General features: G+C 48.4%; 3 protein-coding genes across 3 annotated transcripts in view; 1 reads left to right on the top strand and 2 right to left on the bottom strand.

Annotated features, from left to right (window-relative positions):
- The first annotated feature begins 3152 nt into the window (after positions 1 to 3152).
- On the top strand, positions 3153 to 11637 carry LOC144095234 (beta-1,3-galactosyltransferase 4-like). The gene is made up of 4 exons (XM_077629020.1): positions 3153 to 3215; positions 6878 to 6965; positions 9559 to 10618; positions 11603 to 11637. The coding sequence occupies exons 1-4, from the start codon at positions 3184 to 3186 to the stop codon at positions 11635 to 11637; spliced, it is 1215 nt and encodes a 404-aa protein (XP_077485146.1). The 5' UTR covers positions 3153 to 3183.
- Positions 11638 to 13646: 2009 nt separating this feature from the next.
- On the bottom strand, positions 13647 to 15680 carry LOC144095233 (beta-1,3-galactosyltransferase 1-like). Its single transcript, XM_077629019.1, has 2 exons — positions 15635 to 15680; positions 13647 to 14533 (listed from the first exon to the last, which is right to left on the bottom strand). The coding sequence occupies exons 1-2, from the start codon at positions 15678 to 15680 to the stop codon at positions 13647 to 13649; spliced, it is 933 nt and encodes a 310-aa protein (XP_077485145.1).
- A 2385-nt stretch (positions 15681 to 18065) lies between these two features.
- Positions 18066 to 19789, bottom strand: part of LOC144095232 (uncharacterized) — a 21652-nt gene continuing 19928 nt past the window's right edge. The window contains exon 3 of the mRNA XM_077629018.1: positions 18066 to 19789. This exon is cut by the window's right edge and continues 925 nt beyond it. Coding sequence (XP_077485144.1) covers positions 19641 to 19789 — 149 coding nt within the window. The 3' untranslated portion in view covers positions 18066 to 19640.

The raw sequence follows: 19789 nt of genomic DNA, 5'->3' as shown, positions 1-19789 counted from the left end.
AAGACTCCCAGTAGTCTCTGCGAGAACACATGACTTCCGGCACACTTCTTTTGCGTGCAGCTCGGATAGCGAGGGCCTCTCCTGAATTTTCCTTCCTCAATGCCTGACTAGTTGTAAACACGACCAAGGTCTCCTTGAATAGCCTTTATGGCAACCCGATCGTCGTAACAGAGAGCTGCGGCCGACTGCGTGCTGTCCCCATTCTACCCATTCTCGTGTTGCCGCGGACAGGCATTTGACAGCGTTTCCAAATGTAAGGCTGGGTACATGCACTCTCAGGCACCGATTTCATCCCCAGAGACACCGTTGGCGCCGTATGCAGCAGGCCCATCGCGAGACTATAGCCTCATTTGTTCTCCGTAAGCCGTGCAGTTGGAACTGTCGGTTCTGAGGGCAATCCCCAGATAACGCTACTCCGTGGCTTGCGGTTTGTGTTCGCCACTGGGCAGGACCACACCTAGAGTATATATCGTCCATGTGGCCTGAAACACACAGTACGGCGGGCTACTGGAGATAAGGGGAAGTGGAGTTCCAGCGCGGCCAGTTGATTAGTAGAGATGGTGACAAGGTTCTGCGGCTGCCATTCGCTCTCGGCCAGGAAAACAATGTCGTGTGCAAACAGCAGTTCCAGGAGTGTACAGCTCTTGGGTAGTCCGTCCCATGTAAAATATAGCGCTCGCTCCAGCCTGAGCTGTGTACAGCATGTATAGGAGTGGCGACATCGGGCACCCTTGTTCGAGCCCTTTGCACACTATCCCTATCTCAAAAGATCCGTTGTCAAAGCATTGTTGTCAAGAGGCGACGCAAGAGGCCTATCCACTGTCGTGGCATATCTATCTCTGCTATGCACCGCAGCATCGCCTCGTTTGTTGCACTGTCGCATGCCTTGGCTGCGTCCATGAAGTACCCGACGAGACCTCGATATTTTCTGCGGAGCACCTCTATGCAATGATTCAGTACGAAGAGGTTATCTTCGAGGCGTGGGCTACGGCGAAAACTTTTGTAGCTCTGTGAGCTTTCCGTTTGCTTCAGCCAACCGCTCACCCATTCCTTTACCACTTGAGTGAAGATGCGGTATATCACACTGGTTACCGCCAAAGGTCTGTAATTGCGCCTGGTTTAGTATTAGGTAAACTCTCCTGCCGCTGAGCTAGTCAGATGGTACACGGTCTCCCGCAGTCATACCTGTGAATATGGTGGCTAGAATCGCCCGCGTGCTCTCTGCCCAAGGAATTTTACAAAACCTGTAGGGGTACCATCGAGGTCTTGTACATAGTCCGCGAGCCGATGCGAGAAATGGCCCGATCCATTACCCTTCGTGTCGCCATCCACGATGGTGAATCTGTAGTTTTTGCTTCAGTAAGTGTAGGCGCCAGCTGCGCATACGGTGTTCCTTCCGAACGTAAGTCATACACCCCTAGAATGTGTTCTGCGATGTGAAGCGGGAGAATTCATGTTGCTGCGCCGGTGCTTTCGTCCCGTAGCGTTTGCGGTGCTTTTTCGATCTAGAGACGCCAGATACGACCAGAACTTACGTGGTCCGTGTCATCCTGACGCCGAAAGTTCCTCCGGTCGTTCTCCGCAATTTTTCGCTGGACAACCTGCTGCACCCGCCTCTTGCATGTAACATATATTCATCCCAGGCCGCTGAGAAGTCATCGGTGGGGAGTGTCTTGACGGCTACACGGTGTATTCTATTTGCTTGTCTTCGAGCTTCGAGGGCGGCTTTCACTACCGCATCCCGCCAACTTTTACCTCGAGTTTTGCCGCGGGGGCAGATTCGAATGCTATGTTTGCGCATGGTGCGTCGTAGCTCTTCGACGTACTCGCCGTTAGTGGCGGGCTCCACGCTGAGTACGCTGTCCTCGCGTTTCTCGGCGATTGCCTCGTAGGCCGTCATTGGCAGATATCGCCGCGCTGGCTCACGGCATACTGACCCGACTTCACATCCTGCAGAAGTCGAGGAAGACAAGCTGACGCGCTTGTGGCCGCTCCCCAGGCTGAGCCTCCCTGTGTACTTGCTGAATCTGAGTGGACGATTTTGGGGAAACGAGAGTGTAATCTATGCAGGAGCGGCTACTGCGAGCGGACGTAAAGCCCACATCAAGGAACAAGCATCCGTTACTTCACCGAGGCAGAAGAACGGCCACAGCTCATAAAAATAAAGGCAGTACAACAGAAACCACACTACACGCAAACGCAGCAGGGCTGGTTGGAGGCATCGTGAGGATAGCAGTCACAGTATCGGATGGCAACCTCAAAAATCGCGCATCAGTTATTGGTGTCGAGACCCAACCCAAGCGGAGGAGACAGCCATTGCTGTCACAATAAAACACAAATATAAAACGGATTAACAAGGAGCGTGCAGGGGCAGGAAAGGTAGGTAGCCATTAGGGTCATGAAGGACATCAAGGACGCGGAAAGGCAAGCAAAGCTGATATGGACATCAGCGCATCAGACAGCAGAGGGGAACGAAGGCGTACACGCCGCACCCGGAGCATTCCTACCCCGGCTATCCCAACACACGGACAAGCACAACTACTCAAACCTGCTGAGCACATACTTCGGATGAAGAACTAGACAAGAAATAGGAAATAACATCGAGAATAATACAAACAATCATGTCCTTAAACCTAAAATTCTTGACGCAATCTACCCAGAAGACTATCAGCCACAAGGCCCACACTGTGGCATAGACGCGGACCTATACCACATACTACGGGCCTGCCAATACAATACAGAAATAGATATGATAATGAATCGACGTTGAGTGTGGGAAGAAACGCTGTTCAGCTACGACCTGAAAATTCAGTAGGAGCTGATCCAGAAAGGTTAGCGGCTGCAAAATCTAGTGGATTCCCAGAATAGCCGGTCCGAGGACCAATTTTAGTGATCCAATTGAAATGCTTTCATCATTATGAGCCGCGGCGGAATGTTAGGAACCCTCTGGTCATTAAACACCAAGAACATAAAAACTATGCCCGGAGCGTGGTTTCATACTGACATTATTGCATAAAACGAAAAGAAATAATCACAAACGCGTCATTACCTGTTTTGCATGCAAACGAAACGTGACTCTAGCAAAGAAGAAAAAGAAGAAGGGAACGTTTCTGTGTTAGACGCCGCACCAACGACAACGTTCTCGTTTCTGAATTCGGTCGGCTAGTCATTTGCCGTCCCATTATGTACTTCGTACGGTTCGTCAAGGTCTTATTGTGAGTATTGTGATCGCTCATCTCCTCGTAGTAGCAGTTTCCTGACAAGTAGAATGTTCTTGCGGGCTAGTTGGTTCATTGCAGAAAAAAAGGTTAATACTGCGCGAATGAGACACGACAGGAGAACAGGAACAAACACTACACCACAGGCGCAGACTTCCAACTGTTTATTCGAGACTGAAAGGCAAACGCTATATAAGGGATGAACCTAGACGCATAACCATCACTTTCATTCACACGTTTTTATGAACGGGCACGCGAACATAACTTGGCAGTGAAGAACAATATGGGAGGTCATCGGGCACATGATTGTAAGAACTGTAAAGGGAAGGGTAAGGGCAAGAAAAAAGTGCCTTGCAACGCAGTTTTGCGCAACACTACCTTTTTGTGTAAATCGAGAGATAAGACGGAAAGGGAGGTGGTGGAAGCCTATTACATCGTAAAAAAGGGTGAAAAATGTGCCAGCACTCCGTCTATTTCGCTTCCACTGAGTGAAATCACGTTTTTAGAAGGCCACGTATAATTGTATCACTTCTGTCTTAATTTTGTTCCTGAGATGTATGTACTTCAAGGCCGGAAATGTAGTTTTATCTGGTTTTATGCTTACCTTTACACTTGTTCTTTGTTGGCTTCCATGTCGTGATTTTTTTTCCGCACCTCATTGCACTCTTTTATGTGGTTTTAATTTTCACCTTTACTCATGTTCTTTTGTTGTTTCCATGCTCTCATGCCGGTTTTCCCATATGTCACACCATGATTTTGTCGCGTTTTCACAGTATTTTTTTACTCTTGTTGTCTGTTCGGTCACCTCCATTGTCAATTTGCGTTTTTTTTTTCACCCTCTTCACTCTGGTTGATTGTTAGGTTCCTTACTTCTTTTTAATCATTTTCTTGACATGGAGTATCTGGGCACATGCTGACTGAGTGCTCTGTGGTTTATCAGCCCTTCTGCAACGTAACAATTTGATCAATGTGGTCTAGATTTTAATCAGGTCTTGTGTGAATGACAGTGATGGTCATGCGTCTAGGTCCATCCCATATATAGCGTTTGCCTTTCGGTCTCGTATAAACAGTTGGAACTCTGCGCCTGTGGTATCGTGTTTGTTCCTGTTTTCCTGTCATGTCTCATTCGCGCAGTACTAACCCTTTTTCCTGACAAGGTTCGCCGTCTATACAGGTGCGTGTGGCCAGTGGAGTATCGCTGCACGCCACTCGGAATCTTCTTGAATGTAACTGAGCCTGGGAAAGTTATTGTAGCGAAAGCTACACTACGCTAGCCGGAGCGATTTCGCCCGTCTTGGACGTCTGCTCCTACTGCGCAAGCGCGAGTTTCGCCACAGGTGCGCCGCTCATGACGCCGCAGCTGCGCCGTCGCCGTGACCGCCGCCGGCTCAGTCGCCTCGCCCCCTCCCCCGCTGCGCGTTGACGCCTTCGTCTACATGCTGCCGAGCGTCTTCCGATGCAATCAATCAATCTACCAACCAATCAATCAAACAATCTCTAGCTTGTGGGGTTTCAATTGGGGAGATGAATACGTTCTCCCCGCTTAATCGCGGCTGACACAGTTCAAAGCAGCCAGATCCCACCCCGTGATCGCGTACGCTACCGAGCGCACGTCGACCACAGCGGGCCTTGCTCTGTGGGAACAAAGGAACGACACACTGGCTGACACGAACAGGCATTTATTGCTACAGCAACAATAACGCCAGCTAGCCACAAAATACGCTGAGGAATCGAGGTCGTCCAACTCACCAGCAAGGTTACGAGGGAATGTTCGCCCAGGCTAGGGCAAGGAATACTCCGAGGCCGGACGGTACGAGATACGGGAGCATGTCCCACTTACTCGCCCCGCTGGCTAAGAGCAGAGCCGCGTGCGACACGTCCGCTCGCGTCAACGATCCCAACCGAAGAGCCTGCTGTCCTCTTCCACGCGCGAGCTGCAAGCCGTCTCTCGCGCTGCGACGCTGGCGCCCTCTCCCGTTAGTTAGGGTAACTAACCAGGGAATGTGCCCCTCCTCGAGGCGAGGTTGCTGCTGCACGGCGCATCGCGGGAAAGCAAACCACAAGGGCAAAATGAGGGGCTGATTCCCCAGAAGCTTAAAAGTTACAAAGGCAAAAGCTTTGCGACTGGCTAGTAGTTAGTGGTTTTTGAGGAAAGGAAATGACTCTCTCACTTTTTGGTGGACACCTCTACTACGCCGTTAGTGAAGGGAGGAAGGTGCGAGTGAAAGAAAAGAGAAACAGGTGCCATAGTGGAGGGCTCCAGAATAATTTCGGCCACCTGGGGATGTTTAACGTGCCCTGACATCGCAGAGTACACGGAAAAATTTAAATTGGTTTTTGGGGAAAGGAAATGGCGCAGTATCTGTCTCAGATATCGGCGGGCACCTGAACCGCCCAATAAGGGAGTGGATAAAGGAGAGAGTGAAAGAAGTCAGGAAGAAAGAGGTGCCGCAGTGGAGGACTCCTGAATAATTTAGACCACTTGGGGATCTTTAACGTGCACTGACATCACACAGCAGACGGGCACCTTTGCATTTCGCCTCCATCGAAACGCGGCCGCCGCCTGTCGGGTTCGAACCCGGGAACTCCGGATCAATAGCCGAACTTACTAACCCCAAAGCCACTGCGGCGATTGGCTAGTAATGCAAGTCTGATGGAAGCGCTGCTATTGCACGAGGGAAGTGTTACAAATTTTGAACCGATAGTACAGGTGCCCGACAAGAGGAATTATGCAGCGAAAAAAAAAACACATGGACGCCAGAAGAAAGACAAACACAAGCGCTGTCTTTGTTCTGTCGTCCATTGCATTTCTTTTCGCTGCATATTTCCTCTTTTGTGATGAACCAACAGCAGGCCCAAATCACCACCCTTCAACAGGTGGTCCGCTCGTTCAATGCGACAATTGCACTTACCTTTTGTTAATGAATTTATGGGAACGTACTAAATCGTTTCATATCCTTTCCGTGAAACCCATTCCATCCTTCACATTTACAAGCATAGCTGCACACTGTCTGCATAGAGTGATATGTTGTCGACGGGCTTGCTTGCATTCTCGCAATCTCTGAGGGCACTACACCCCTCACCAAGCACCACCAAATCCCCTGGACCCCAGGCCATGAAGAACTGGAGGGAAATGAGAGGGCACATTCTCTAGCTCTAGGCATCATCAACCGAGCGGGGCCACAAACCGTGCTTGCTTTTACCTCTGTGCCCTCTGGGTATAACGAACGCCTAGAGTTTCAGCGTCTTCAAAGGAGACACTTACCTCCACCTCACAGGAAATTAGACACCCAAGATGAGGTTTCTTGGCAGCAGATGCAGGCGAACACATTTCCAAACCTCCATAGACTACATCTCATACACCCAACATTATGCTCCCACACCTGTCCCTGGTGCCAGGCCCGCCCTACACTCTTCCACATTTCGTGGGGATGTGGGGCCAAACCAAACATCTTCAGACGGAAAACACGTCTTTTGAGCGGTGGGAGGCGCTGCTGACCAGCGATAACCTGGAGGACCAACGGGCCCTCATACAACAGGTCTGCAGGGCAGCTCAAGCCAGTGGAGCCCTGGAATGAGTCCCCACCCATACATAAGCTTGCCCAACTCCCTTCACTTTATTAAGGTTTTCCTCCTCCTCCTCCTCCTTGTTTTTACAGGTACCGCTCCTGTTGCACTATTGTCACTGCTCTCTGCGGCTCACCGCGAGACAGGAAGTTGTGGTTCAACAGAGTCAACAAGATCAAGGTACCCTTCATTACGTCAACCGGAGTAGCACTAGAAGCCGAGAATTTATTAGGTCCATGTCGACGAAAATACGTCAACGTAATGCGCCTTCATGTGGGCTTGCCATGATAATGTAGCTCGAACTCCGCAACTTTAAAATTATTTTTTTATAGGTATGCGAAACGCGAAGCTGCCCTTTGAATATATTTACATGTTCACTAACAGGTATTGCTCGTTTCTTTCAGCTTTTATTTCGATATTACCAAGGAGTATTACTGCGTAATGGTCTTTCTAACCAAGCAAATATAGCTAGCAGTGCAGCACAACAGTAACGTGCTGAATATAAGGAGCCGAGCTGAAATTATTCCAAAATCGATAGAGGTAAATAATTTCTCTGAACCAAAGTTTTTTTTATACCTGTGCTTTTTGGCGGAGGTTGTTTTGTAGAATATATTTTGCTTTCTAACCTTTTTATTCGTCTCTGTTCGTGATGATTTACTCCTCAGTGAAGTCATATGTTCTTCCCATACCGCGGGAACCGAAATACTTTTATTCCAAGACCGCTCGTTGGCAAATTCATTACGCCACATGAAAATTAATATGCAGGTATTATACCCAAGCTGCATAAAATGGGTTCACAAGAACTTTGTCAACCTGCTGCATTATTTTCTTTTTGTCCTGGCGCCGTGTTTTTTTTTTTATACTTGTTGAATATAGTGAGCCCGAGTCTGCATCGAGTGCTTCGGCCGATAAAATCTCGAGTTTTTTTTTTTTTTGCGGAAAGCTAGAAAAGAAAGTGATGAAACTGGTTTACCTTTATCACATGAAATTGGATCTGGGGTGGGTGGGGGGTGGGGGGTGGGGGGGAGACGACCGGTTTATGAGTAACAACACTCGCTGCTGGGCTAGTTTGTTTTTCATGCTTTGATCAACCATCGCAAAGGAAGACAGTAAAGGAGGACGACCCGGATGGTAGCGCTGAACCTTCAACATTTTTTTTCGGTTTGTCAAGTTATGAATTACAAAAAATTGCAGGTACCCCTAATTGCCTTGTGTTGGCAACGCGATAGCACTAAAGCTGCTGATGCTTTTAGAGGAAGTGACGCCACTTCCGGTCTGGCGGCACCACTCATCTCCAGTAATTTGCAATTATCCGAGCTGATGATGGCACTTCCCTCCAGCCAATGAGCGAATTTCAAGACCAACGTCACTTTTTTACGATAAGGCTTTTAAAAAACGCTACCGCATTAAACATTTTGGTCCATCCAAGTAAACCATAAATTTCAATTGAACGAGCTGGATGAAATGACTGTATTCTTGCGACGAAGTAGACAGGTACTAAATGTGATGCTGTTTTGCGACGTCTGCTTCGGCACTGCTTGTAAGTGCTCGTACGAAGGGATACAAACGTTTGAGCACGACGCTAATAATGAGTTCAAGCTGCGCATTTATTTAAGCAGCATTAAGCGGTAGCGGTAAAGCAGAAGTGGCGGTACGCGTTGCGCTCGCAGTTGCGCTCGGTAACTGTCGCGTGAAGCGCAGCCTGCTCTCGAGACCGCTGGCGTCTAGCGTTGTGAAAAGGAAGAGGATATGAGCAGGCAAAAGGCCTTGCGATAAAGAGAAAGAAAATAACTTCACTTTTGCGCAGTATATGAAGCGCTGAGGATGGTCAGTATCTTGTGGTATTAACGACAGCTGATAGCTCCTGCCTGGCACGCCGGGCACACGGGAAGGGGCGAAAAAAATGAGGGGATTGAAGAGCGACGAGGCGGGAGAAGAGGTCCCAAGTTCGCACATAGGGAAGGGCAAATGGGACACGAGGGGTCTCGTCGGAGGCGGTACAAGAAGAAACGATCAAAGGTGATGAGGGTGCTCGGGTTTTTGCGAACGATGTGAGATACGGCGAGGTCAGGTTTTGGCGCTGGGAGGTTGGTTAGGTACAGCCCAAACTGCGTGGAATTGCTTAGGATGATGCGTTTGTAGGCAAATGTCGGAGACCGCATACGCGGGCTGACCAGAGGATTGCCGGTGCCCGGCAGTAAGGCGAGGCACACACACACGCTGCCATGTGTGTCTTGAAGCGTTGGTTTGGATAAATACATAACCACTTTGCATAAGCCACTTTGTAAAAGGGCATATTTGTCTTCGAGATCTACTTAAATCTCGGTGTGGGGCGCTGTTCTTAATAGCGCGGAGGGAGGCCTGGGAGTGAGTGTTGACTACGTTGTTGGAGTTTCGGTATTTTTGTGGGAAAGCCTGCATGGCATGGACTTAGGGAGAAGCTCTTGAATGATAGTCTGGGAGTGCTGAGGTAAAAACCATATGTGTAGGATAGATCGTATATTATGTGGAACCGATGCCTTTTGCGAGGGTCACCACAGTGTGGTTTACACCACAGTATGTGTGGAGAAGCGACTTAAAAATTGTGATCACTGAGTTCTTTTTCGCATTTTTTCGCCTTTAAATTTTTAAATGAAACTTTCTCGGCAAAAAAATGCGCCTTTTCTTGCCGCACAAACATAAACGTCGGTATATAGAGCCATGGAATCCATTTTTACTAAGAAAACGTAACTTGGATGTGAATGCCTTTAGTGACCCTTCAAAACGCTCCAAGCTGCAGGTGACTGCCGTGACCTTGTGCTTTGCCTGCTTCGCTTACAACATTGTACGCACGGGCATCCTGAGTGGCGGAGGACCGGACGACGTCGCTGCTCGCCAACCACTCCCAGCCTCAGCGGGTCGGCGCGTCGCGGCGGCCCGACCCGGTCTCTCCGCTGAAGCCGTGTTCTGCCGCAACTGCTCCCTGCCGACGCCGACGTCCATCAAGAGAAACGACCCCGAGAAATCGCTGAAAACGCCGCTCTTCGGCTACCGCTACCTCTGGGACGGTAGGAGGACATGCGCCACGCTGCAGTACCTCATCGCTGTCAACTCGCTGCCCGAAAACATCGCGCTCAGGCACATAATGCGGGACAGCTCGTGGCGGCATCTGAGCAGGGGTGGCACCAGCGCGCTTCTGCTCTTCTTTCTGGGCCGGCCTCGGTCGCGCAGACTGCGCGCCATTGTTCGCGCGGAGATCGTGCGCTACGGGGACATGGTCGTGGGCGACTACGACGCGACCCCCGAGAACGCCACGCTGACCACCCTCATGATCCTCAAGTGGAAGACGGACTTCTGCCCGGAGGCCCGGTTCCTCGTCAAGGTCGACGACGGGGGCCGTCTGGACTTCCGCTTCCTGCGGGACTCGTACGCCTTCTTCGAGAGGCACTCGCACGACTACGAGATGTTCGGCTCGTTCGTACCGCTGGCCGCTCGGCCCTGCCAGGAGCCGCCGGCCGACAGCGACGTGCGGAACTGCAGCGGAAGCCGCGGATACCTGGTCGGCTGCGCGTACGTGCTGACCGCCGACGTGGTCGAGCCGCTGCTGTACGCCGCTGCCACGGAGCACGCGCCCACGCCGCCCGAAGACCTGTACGTGACGGGCACTCTCGCCGACTGCGTCAGTGCCCGTCGGGCCGAAATGGCTCATTTCGAAGGCTGCTACTTGGCCCACGCCAAGGAAGCGCCGGCCTTCTACCGGAGCCCGCTCTACTGGCTCAGGGATCTAATCCTGGCAAGTTATGTAAGAGTCTGCCGCTCGGCCAGCAGGTTCCTTGGATGGCGGCGTTTTTTAGGTATTCCCGCTTTTTGTAAGCGCGTGTGCCTGCGCTCGGCTCTCTGTTAGCATTGGGCTCTACATGCACTTATCAGTGATCGGGTCTTAAGTCTGTTCTTTAAAGTAGTAACGGTTATGTGCGAAAGGAAGTCGAACCAAGATATATGCTCGCTTTTCACCGAGTACAACGAGCGACCCTGCACATTTTGTGAGAAAGTATTTTATATTCCTTATTTTACGAACCTCCTAATGTTGCAGACTCGTCGGTCATATTGCTTCATATGTTAGTTAATTCAGTTCCAAGGCAAAAAAAGAATAAGCATACACATTAGAAATGAAAGACTTACCAGAAAACGTTTGAGCATTGCGAGATAGTTTGTTAGCGAAATTGGACATTTATATTTTGTAGCTACATAACTCAGTGGCGTGCGGCTGGTTGTTGATACCGCGTCGTTTTTCAATATTGTTTGCAAGTGTATGGTTTTGGAAGGAACCAGTGCTCTATTTCTGAAATCCCAGCAGCAGCATGTTTTATATATTTATCGCAATGTAGTCAGTTGTCGCCTTACTACAGACTGTTCGACTTTAAGGACGAATAGAAGTTTCAGAGATTCGAATTCATGGATAACCTCGAATTCTAAAAAAAAAACATTTAATATTCCCTTTAAGGCCACAACTATTGCGAATATCGTGGTTCAGTATTTTTTTACTTTTGTGTTCGCATGCGTGTTTCTGAGCAGGCTGGTAGCCATTATTGCCTCATTCGCACACTCTCGCCATCTGTATTGTACGTCGTCGTCTTCATCAACTTTCATCTGTGCGCAAAAGTCACGAAAGGAAAGGAACAGGCGTTTAATCTGCCTTCGCACAGCAGTGCTAAACCGCCAGCAATTTTTGGCTCAACTTTGATTCGCGCAGCAATATAGTGCTTTTCTATGAGTCCTCCCTTTAATCACACGCCACTTATTATCTGTTTCTCGTTTTCTTTTTGTGTCATTCGCAGTGATGCATCTGGTGAAGCGGGAAAATCCGCTGTGACAAGTGGAAAACTCTTTATTGCAACTGTGATATTCACTTAAATGCTGACTATACGTGATGATGTAGATAACAAGATGTGTCAATAAAACAGCTGTTCATTTGTTTACATACTACGCTCTTTTGTTAGTGCGTGCGATAGCCTGTACGTGAAGATATTTCCCGACTCACATTGTATACCTGCTCTTCGCATACACGATTTATTAATGGTGCCACGATGCTTTGCAATGTCTGTTTTTTTCCACGTTTCTCGTTAAAATAAACTGGTACACGGCCTTATCATTTATTCTAAGGCGGGAGGCGACCAGACTCTTCTGGAATGATTGCAGCCGCCTCGCGACTGTTTCTACGGTATTAGTGATTGCCGTGGGTGCTGTAGGCATCTTATCTGAAATATGCACCGCCACCTGTAAATTCGGCGCTGCCAAGAACAATAAACATTCTGGTATTCGCCTCCACCAAATTCTTGTTATTAATTTTTTTTGGTGGGCACAGTTAAGAGCTTGAGTGCCCCGCCAGCCTGCCCTACTGCCCACAACATCATATGGTAGTGCCGTCCACCACCCGTTGCAATAGCATTCAGGACAGCAACAAATGTAAAGAACCCCTATCTTTAATTTCTTGGTCATCCCTGTAGAGTAAATATATTACCGAATACACTTATGGCCACCAACCTACTGGACGCTTAATCTGTGTCCTCAATAATGTTTCTGACTGCTACTACGTCGAATGTTCTCCCTCCAGGGTGATAGACGGATAAAAGCCCGACTCTAAGGCCGAAGCAAACAGTAATACAAGCGTCTGTCACTATTGATTTGTAGTGCGCTTTGTAATTTACCTTAAAGGGACACTTAGGAGAAATGAAGTTGTCCTTTATCGATAGATTACTGTATTTTAACGTCGAAGACGTTACTTTAACTGAAAGCGCAACTGTTATAAGTCATATGAATCCGGAGTACCCAGGGTTCGAATCCGACCGCGGCGGCAGCGTTTCGATGGAGGCGGAACGCTAAGGCGCCAATGGTGGTACTTAAAATGGTGGTTATATTTATGAATTAAAAAGCTGGACCGGCCATTGAAATGGCGTAATTTCCCAGCAAAGAATTCGTAGAAGATAAACATTTTTCGCGCTTTGAACAAAGATGCGAAATTCTCGTGCAACGAGTGCGTGTTTTGAACATCCATCCCCAAATAGCGCTCGCTTATTGGTTGTTAACGCGTTATTGTAGGGCTGAGTCCTTTATTCGTACTGGTGAGAAAAAAAAAACGAAATCATGCTTGATTTTTATACATCTTGTTTCTTGCTGCTAAATTTCGTTTACAATGTGTACATATTGCGCGGCATTTTTTCGCACCTAGCCCATGAGCAGAAAGTTTTGAGAGCGGATGCTTAGCTCAACGTTTTTTCCCAAATAACGAGCTATTATAGAGCATGGCGACAATTTTTTACTGGTTATTTTATGTATTTGTTTGTTTACCTATTTACTTAACAATGATACCAATCGCGTGAAAGATTGTTGAAGGAAGGACACACACATAATATATACACAATGTAAACCAAGTTGATTACCGCGTAACACCTTCGATTTTTAAAGGAGGGCTCAATGTTTTGTTCCGGTAGAAAATAAGCGTTGCTACTTCGCTTGAATTGATAGTATATAGTTTGCGCACTAAATAAATGACCCGTTCAACGAACAGGCTTTCCTCCTCAAATTGTATCTTACCATTGTTTTCCAGCGCAAAGGGCACATTCGCATTGTGCAGTTTCCCCAGTTGTCACAGTTCCTAGTTAAAAGCTACACGTTGGCAAAGCGGAGTTGCCAGTACGGGCTAGACATTGTTCTAAATGACCTGCGTTCTTTCTTCCGCTTCAGTAGAGCTGCCAAGACGACAAAGTTTTTATCACGACTACACAATTTCAAGAGTTTCTCTTCGCAGTTATCTCTGATGTGAGGCTGCAGTCATGAAGAGCAAAAGGGCTGACATTTGTGTAGAATGGCCGGATTCTCTACTTATAATCTTGCCAATGGCTGCGCTGTATGGCAGTAGCATATATGCATACCGAAGAGCAGCCTCTGGAACTTGTACACGAGTTGCTTCATGGCGTACCACAGGTCATTCATCTCTTCCGCGGTCACGTGGTGGCCGTATACGGCCTTCTGGTACTCGCACAACGATGGCAGCTTCTGGTATTGCATGCCGTCTAGGCGCGTCCTGGAAACCCCGGTACACATTCTCGTAGGGTACATGTCCTCCAAGCGGAAGGGCTTGACCTGGCCTCTAGCCCTGTACAGGAGTTCCACAACGCGACCACCGATGACGTATATGCCACCCACGATGAAGTCTGGGATGACGTCGCCGGAAAATTGTTCGTAAGGGATGTACCACCTGTGGTCTGGGCTATGCTCGGCAACGTAGCCGTGCATAACTTGGCCATAGATGGTTTCCTCTGCCTGCCCGTGCATGGCGCGGTAAAAGCTGCCCAGGTTCGGGAAGCTGTCATCGTCGATCTTCACAACGAACCGGGCCTGAGGACAGTGAAGCATCGCCCAGCGAAGCATCATGATTGTCTTTAGAGTCAGGTTGCGATAAGAGTCTTTAAAGTCCCCTTGCGTGATATCTCCGAGCTGAAGTGACTCGAAGGCTATGTCATTCTGCAGCTGCGTGGTGATGGGCTTGCCAAAAATGAAAATCAACCTGTGTCCAGACGATGTCCTCACGTCCCTTCCCCATGTACGCCTGATGACACTGCGGGCCTTCGAGTACCCAGCCGTTGAAAAGACGACGAAGAGGTCTACAGGGACGCCATCTGGGCAAACATTTTCCGGGTTGATGAGGTACTTGTAAGGTTTACTGAAGGTTCGCTCGGCTTGCAAGACTTGTTTTCCGGTGTCCGTGTCTGGGAACCACAGGCGGGGTTCTTCTTCGTAAAACACTGTACCGATGACCGGCGCGATTAAGCGGACTAAGATGTAAGCCTCCACCGCCAGCAGTGCAGCGCAGGCCACTATTTTGATGTGGCACTGGAACCATCTTGCAGGTTGCAGTGGAAATATCTATCAACGAAAAGTAGAAGTAGTATTAGTAGTCTAGCTTAAACTGGATTTTTGGGGGGGGGGGATTACTACCAGTTTATCAGTGTAAAGACAGTGTCAATAACTAGCTTTGTAATGTACATAATGTATGTATGTTTGTAATAAAACCCCAGTAATCCGTTTAGTAGTGCCCTTCCGTGGGGAAAGATGGCACCTGGGGAGTATGGTGTGCGTAGCCGCAGCGGGGAGGGGGAAACGGGACGTAGGTGACAGGCAGATGCATCTGGTGGCGAACTCCGTGGTAGCACGCGTTGTTCTTCGCCGATGTTACTGAAATTGCGACTAAATATAGCATCGAAAAAACTGGCAACAACAATACAGAGAGGTCAGGAATGCGGTAGAAGGCGTAAAACGAGTACAGAAAAAGAGGACGGCATTGTGGGTCATTTAGAAGCAGGCACTGGAGCTGAACGGGATGTCCGCAGAGTGGAATACGCGAGTGGTGGCATTGCGGCCGCGATCGTGGCCCAGCGATCGAGGCCCAGCGTTGGTGTGCCAAACCATGCACTCTGATGACGCGAAGGAAACAGACTTGGACAAGGTTGACACTGTAGTTATCCTGGGTGTGACGGGCAGGTTTGGAATCCTGAGTTGATGAGATGATTAAGACTGAAACAAGACCGCAGATGTCAGGAGCAATTCCAGCACTGTCAAATGATGTGACCGCGCTGCCCGACGATACTGACAGCGATGAGTAGTGTGTAGATGCATCTAAAGACGCTGGATTTACGTCAGCAGATCAGGTCGGCAGCACTGGTACTGATGGACGTGAAGGCTCGCAAAGAAGTGCCATGGAATGCGAAGGGTTCCGGCGTCCACAGATTGGCCGCCATAGGCTGGCAAGCTCTGAGCACCAAGCGAGCACATCTACGCGTGATACGATGGAAGCAGGTGCAGAGTCAGACCAAGGAGACGAGGCGACGGGCCAGCCGTGGGTGCAGCTTGCACCATTGTGGCCGAACTGCTTGAAGGCGCTCCGATTCACGCATTAACGCGTACGAGCTGCTCACAAGTCACAGGAAGGCTAACCGGTGTGTGAAGGTACGTTGTGGTCGGCATAGTGATCATGGATGGTGACGCCCGACTGCAGCTACCACCACGCGGGGCGTACCTTTCCAGGTAACTAAGGACGATCGCGTAGGTCCTACTGCCTGCCTTCGCCCGCAGGGCGTCGGAAGCACACCGGGGCTAGGATAGGGGATGGCAGTACGAACTGTGATGCGCTGCCGAGGCTCGTAACTCTAAAGGGGAGAGGGCTAAAGGGGTAACGAGGGTCCATCGTCCCGTTTCTTTGTTTTTTTTTGTTGGTGTCATAGTGTTTAGGGGAGGATCACGGGATATCAACCGCGCCCTCGTGCTGTTAAGGGTGCTGCGTTTCGAGACGTCACGCATCACAGTGGCGGCGGAGGTGTCATACGCGCAGCTTCGTTGCCCCCGAGCGGGGGCAGAGCGGGGGCTGTTTGTGTGTGTGGTGCGTATACTGTTCAGTGACGACGGACACAAAACACTGCAGAACGGCGTGAAGTGGAGTGAGGGCCCACTGGAAAGCGGGCGCGAGACAGGGCCTCGTCGTGCGGTGTCCCGGACTAAGGATACCGACCATGTATAGCGGGGTCTTCTGACTCCAAAATTCTCTTTTTGAACATTAAAAAAGTTTTTCACCACCACCACTGGAGTGAGCTGCTGTTCAACATGTTTTCCCGCCCACTCTTTTTATATACACCGCTTAATTTCTGCAATAAAAAAAACTGGTTGAAGTCAGCGCTGTGGTGTCCGTCTTTTCTTCGTTCCTGTCATAAAGTTGTGCTGTGTTTATTTAGCTGCCAAAAATAGCGTTAGAAGCCGCGACTACGGCAGAATTGTGAAGGCATTCGGAAAGAATGCTGCTCTGTATGCGCTGCTGGCTTGAATTCCGCTATGGGCTGTGGTATGGGCGAGAATTTTAGAGTTCAGCTCTAAGGGGCCCGTTCCTGCGTTTCGCGTCGTAGTCGGCGTTGTCAGCGTAAGCGGGTGTCACCTGACAGGTGACAGGTAGAAGCAGGGCGAAATGTCACCTGACAAGGAGAGAGCGGAGGAATGGACAACCAGAAGGTGGCCGCCACAGGAAGGTCCCGGATGATGGCCAGCAGCGTAACACGCACCCTGCCAGATGTGAACAGCTGAGCTCAAATTTCGCATTACCGGCTGTCGTAATCGTCATATGTAGCTATGGAAAGACGCCGAAGCAGTTCCGCAAAACCTCACTAACAGAACTACACAACAAATCGTTTTCACAAGTGTGAGAGGTTTTAAAGTTCTTTCGCGAGCAGGATGGTCGATATTGTGTCATCCTTGTACCTGTGTAACATATTATTTATCTCTTTTCACTCATAGCGAAACCGAATTCTCAGCTGATCTTTTTTTATATTCGTCTTGTTGCATTAGACATTATATTTCTGTTGACATGTGTGGTTGCTTTTGTAGATACGTTCTGCGTTGTAATATTGAGCGAACTGCACACAAACAACCCGTCGCACTCTATCTTTCCGCTCAAATCCTGCAAAAAATTCAGCACAAGAAGCAAAGTATACCAAAAATATTTCTGCAACTAATAGCGATGACCACAGTTCGGACACGAATGAACGCTGGTTTTCACCACTTCTACGAAGGTGAACATTTTCCACAGAAATGTTCAATCGCTTGGTTTTGGTGTTATGGGGTTTAACGTCCCCAAGCGACTCAGGCTATGAGGGCCCCCGTAGTGGAGTGCTGCAGATGGTTTCGACCACCTGGTGTTCTTTAACGTGCACTGACATCGCACAGTACACGGGCCTCTAGCATTTCGCCTGCATCGAAATGCGACCGCTGCGGCCGGGTTCGAGCTCTCGTCTATCGGGTCAACAGCCATGCACCATAACCACTGAGCTACCGCAGCGGTTGACTTGAAAAGAGATGAAGAATCTATGTGTCTGACATTCTATGCTGACAAAAGTCACGTAGTTCGTTGATCGAAGAAGAAAATCGAAGCGATAGCATTTACCGCACTGTGGATGTAAAAGTAAGAAAACATTTGCCTCAGGAGACGCCGGGGGCGGATCGCCATCTATGACCTCCACTGCTGCAGTGAACTCGAAGCAACATCATGCTAACTGCGTGCTGCCAGCCCTTTCCCCACGCAAGTACCGCCGTGGTAAGCGTGCACCTGTCGCACACACAAAGCACAGGTGTAGCTCAAATTTCACAACTGCAAATGACGATCGAGACAGGCGGGTTTCTCAAAAGCGTCTCTTCACGCACTAAACCAAAGAGACTCATAGTTTTCAGGAATTTTTATTTTTTCATTCTTTTTCACCGCTTTCGTCAGGGAAACGTTTGGTATAAAAACCGACTGCCAGCATTGCTGGAAACCTTGTCGTCAGAGGCCCTGTAGCAACCAATGGTAGTGAAGCAAAGGAATACTGTAAATAAAGAGAGTACCCGAAAGAACCTAATCATTAAAAGCTGTCGTTGCAAATACCAGCTGTTCTCACAGGTGAAACCTAATTTTAATTTTTATTCGGTTAACCCTTGGCAGGACACCGGGACTCTTTGTCCCACTTGTTTCTAGTGCCGGAAAATGGACAACGGTGCACCTACACGCCATACCTTAGCAAGCTGAATATAACCCAACTGTTAAACAAAGCATTTAGTGTGTTTTTATCTTTCGCTAAACGGCCTCCTTGACGTTCTGTGCTTTTTTTTTTTTTTCAAGGGCTGGTGTATAGTTTCACGTGGTCGATATTGTCGGGGTAAATGGAATTAGAAAAAAATGTTGAGCTTTTCAGCCTTTTCCATAAGTTAATTGCGTCATTACACTTTTTGAAGCAAGTTTCAGTTGTATTGCAGGTTTTCTTGTACGTCGATAAGACCGAAGTATGAATTAATACATTTATAAATGAATACATTTATATGCGGCTTACTAACCTCTGGAGTTTCTGATTATTTCTTCAAGTTTTTCTAGTGTTCACGTCTAATCATGACTGCAGTTGAAAAGATAGGGAAACTGATCTTGAATTACATACCTGCGAACGTGTTTTGAAGTCAATTCATTCTACTTAGTGATGCATAGTAGAATTGGCTTCGCAGATATTTTGTGCCCATTATAAACCTAGCCATTCATTTTACTGCACAGTGAACTGATTACAAATTGATCGAGCTAATCAGCTGCAATCATCAAAGTTCTTTTTCATGTGAGTATGCTACACATGTTAAACATTTAAGGACACCGTTTGTGCAGGTCTTTCTTTGCAAACAAAGAAAAAAAGTGTTTAAAAATGTTTGGACTGAAGATGACATTTGAGATGGCTGTGTGAGTGCTGTGTGGGCAGACAGGGCTAGTAGTGCACTTTAATGCCGGCATTTGCTGCGCCTACGGCATGCAGGACGTTTGTATTTTAGAAAGACAGCTGACTGGACAGTACATCAAACAGGCGTTTTGCCGCTTGCGCGTTTGAAATAACAGTTATGAGATCAATTGAACGCTGCATGTGGTAGCACAAGGGCATGTCAAAATGCATTGCAGGCATGCCAACTTTTGCGCTAAGTAAAAAAAATTGGACAAAAACACAATAAATATACTCGAATACCTTTGAGGCGCCCCAGTTAAAAGCCTGCTGTATAATTACATCATATCTGTGTAGCTGTATAGCTGTATCACTATCGTAATTTGTCATTATGTTGTTTTAAGAAAAAAACTTCGGTGCGTTACTAAATCACCTATCTACAAGTGCGTCTAACATTACTGGGTGCCTTTAGGCACTCTATAAAAAATAAATTAGAAAGCACGTTCTCAGTGATCAAAGGAGGGAGGTTGTGAAAAAGAAATGAAAAAAAAAGTGAAGCCTAGGAATTGATACGTTTGAAAATTTGTTGCAGATAGTGGTGCAGCTCATGTCAAAACACCGGCGTCTCTATGGTCATGCCTGCCGACGTGTGCACAGTGCGGCAGTAACAAATGTGCACACTGAAAAGAAGTCTGTAGCACTTGTACTCTAGACGCTTCATCGCATGCCACAGATCACTCATCTCCTTGGGAGTCACAT

Source organism: Amblyomma americanum, chromosome 6 (genome assembly GCF_052857255.1).
Source record: "Amblyomma americanum isolate KBUSLIRL-KWMA chromosome 6, ASM5285725v1, whole genome shotgun sequence".
Lineage (NCBI taxonomy): Eukaryota > Metazoa > Arthropoda > Arachnida > Ixodida > Ixodidae > Amblyomma > Amblyomma americanum.
The sequence above is the reverse complement of the archived record's forward strand: the minus strand, read 5'-3'. Positions and strand labels throughout refer to the sequence as shown.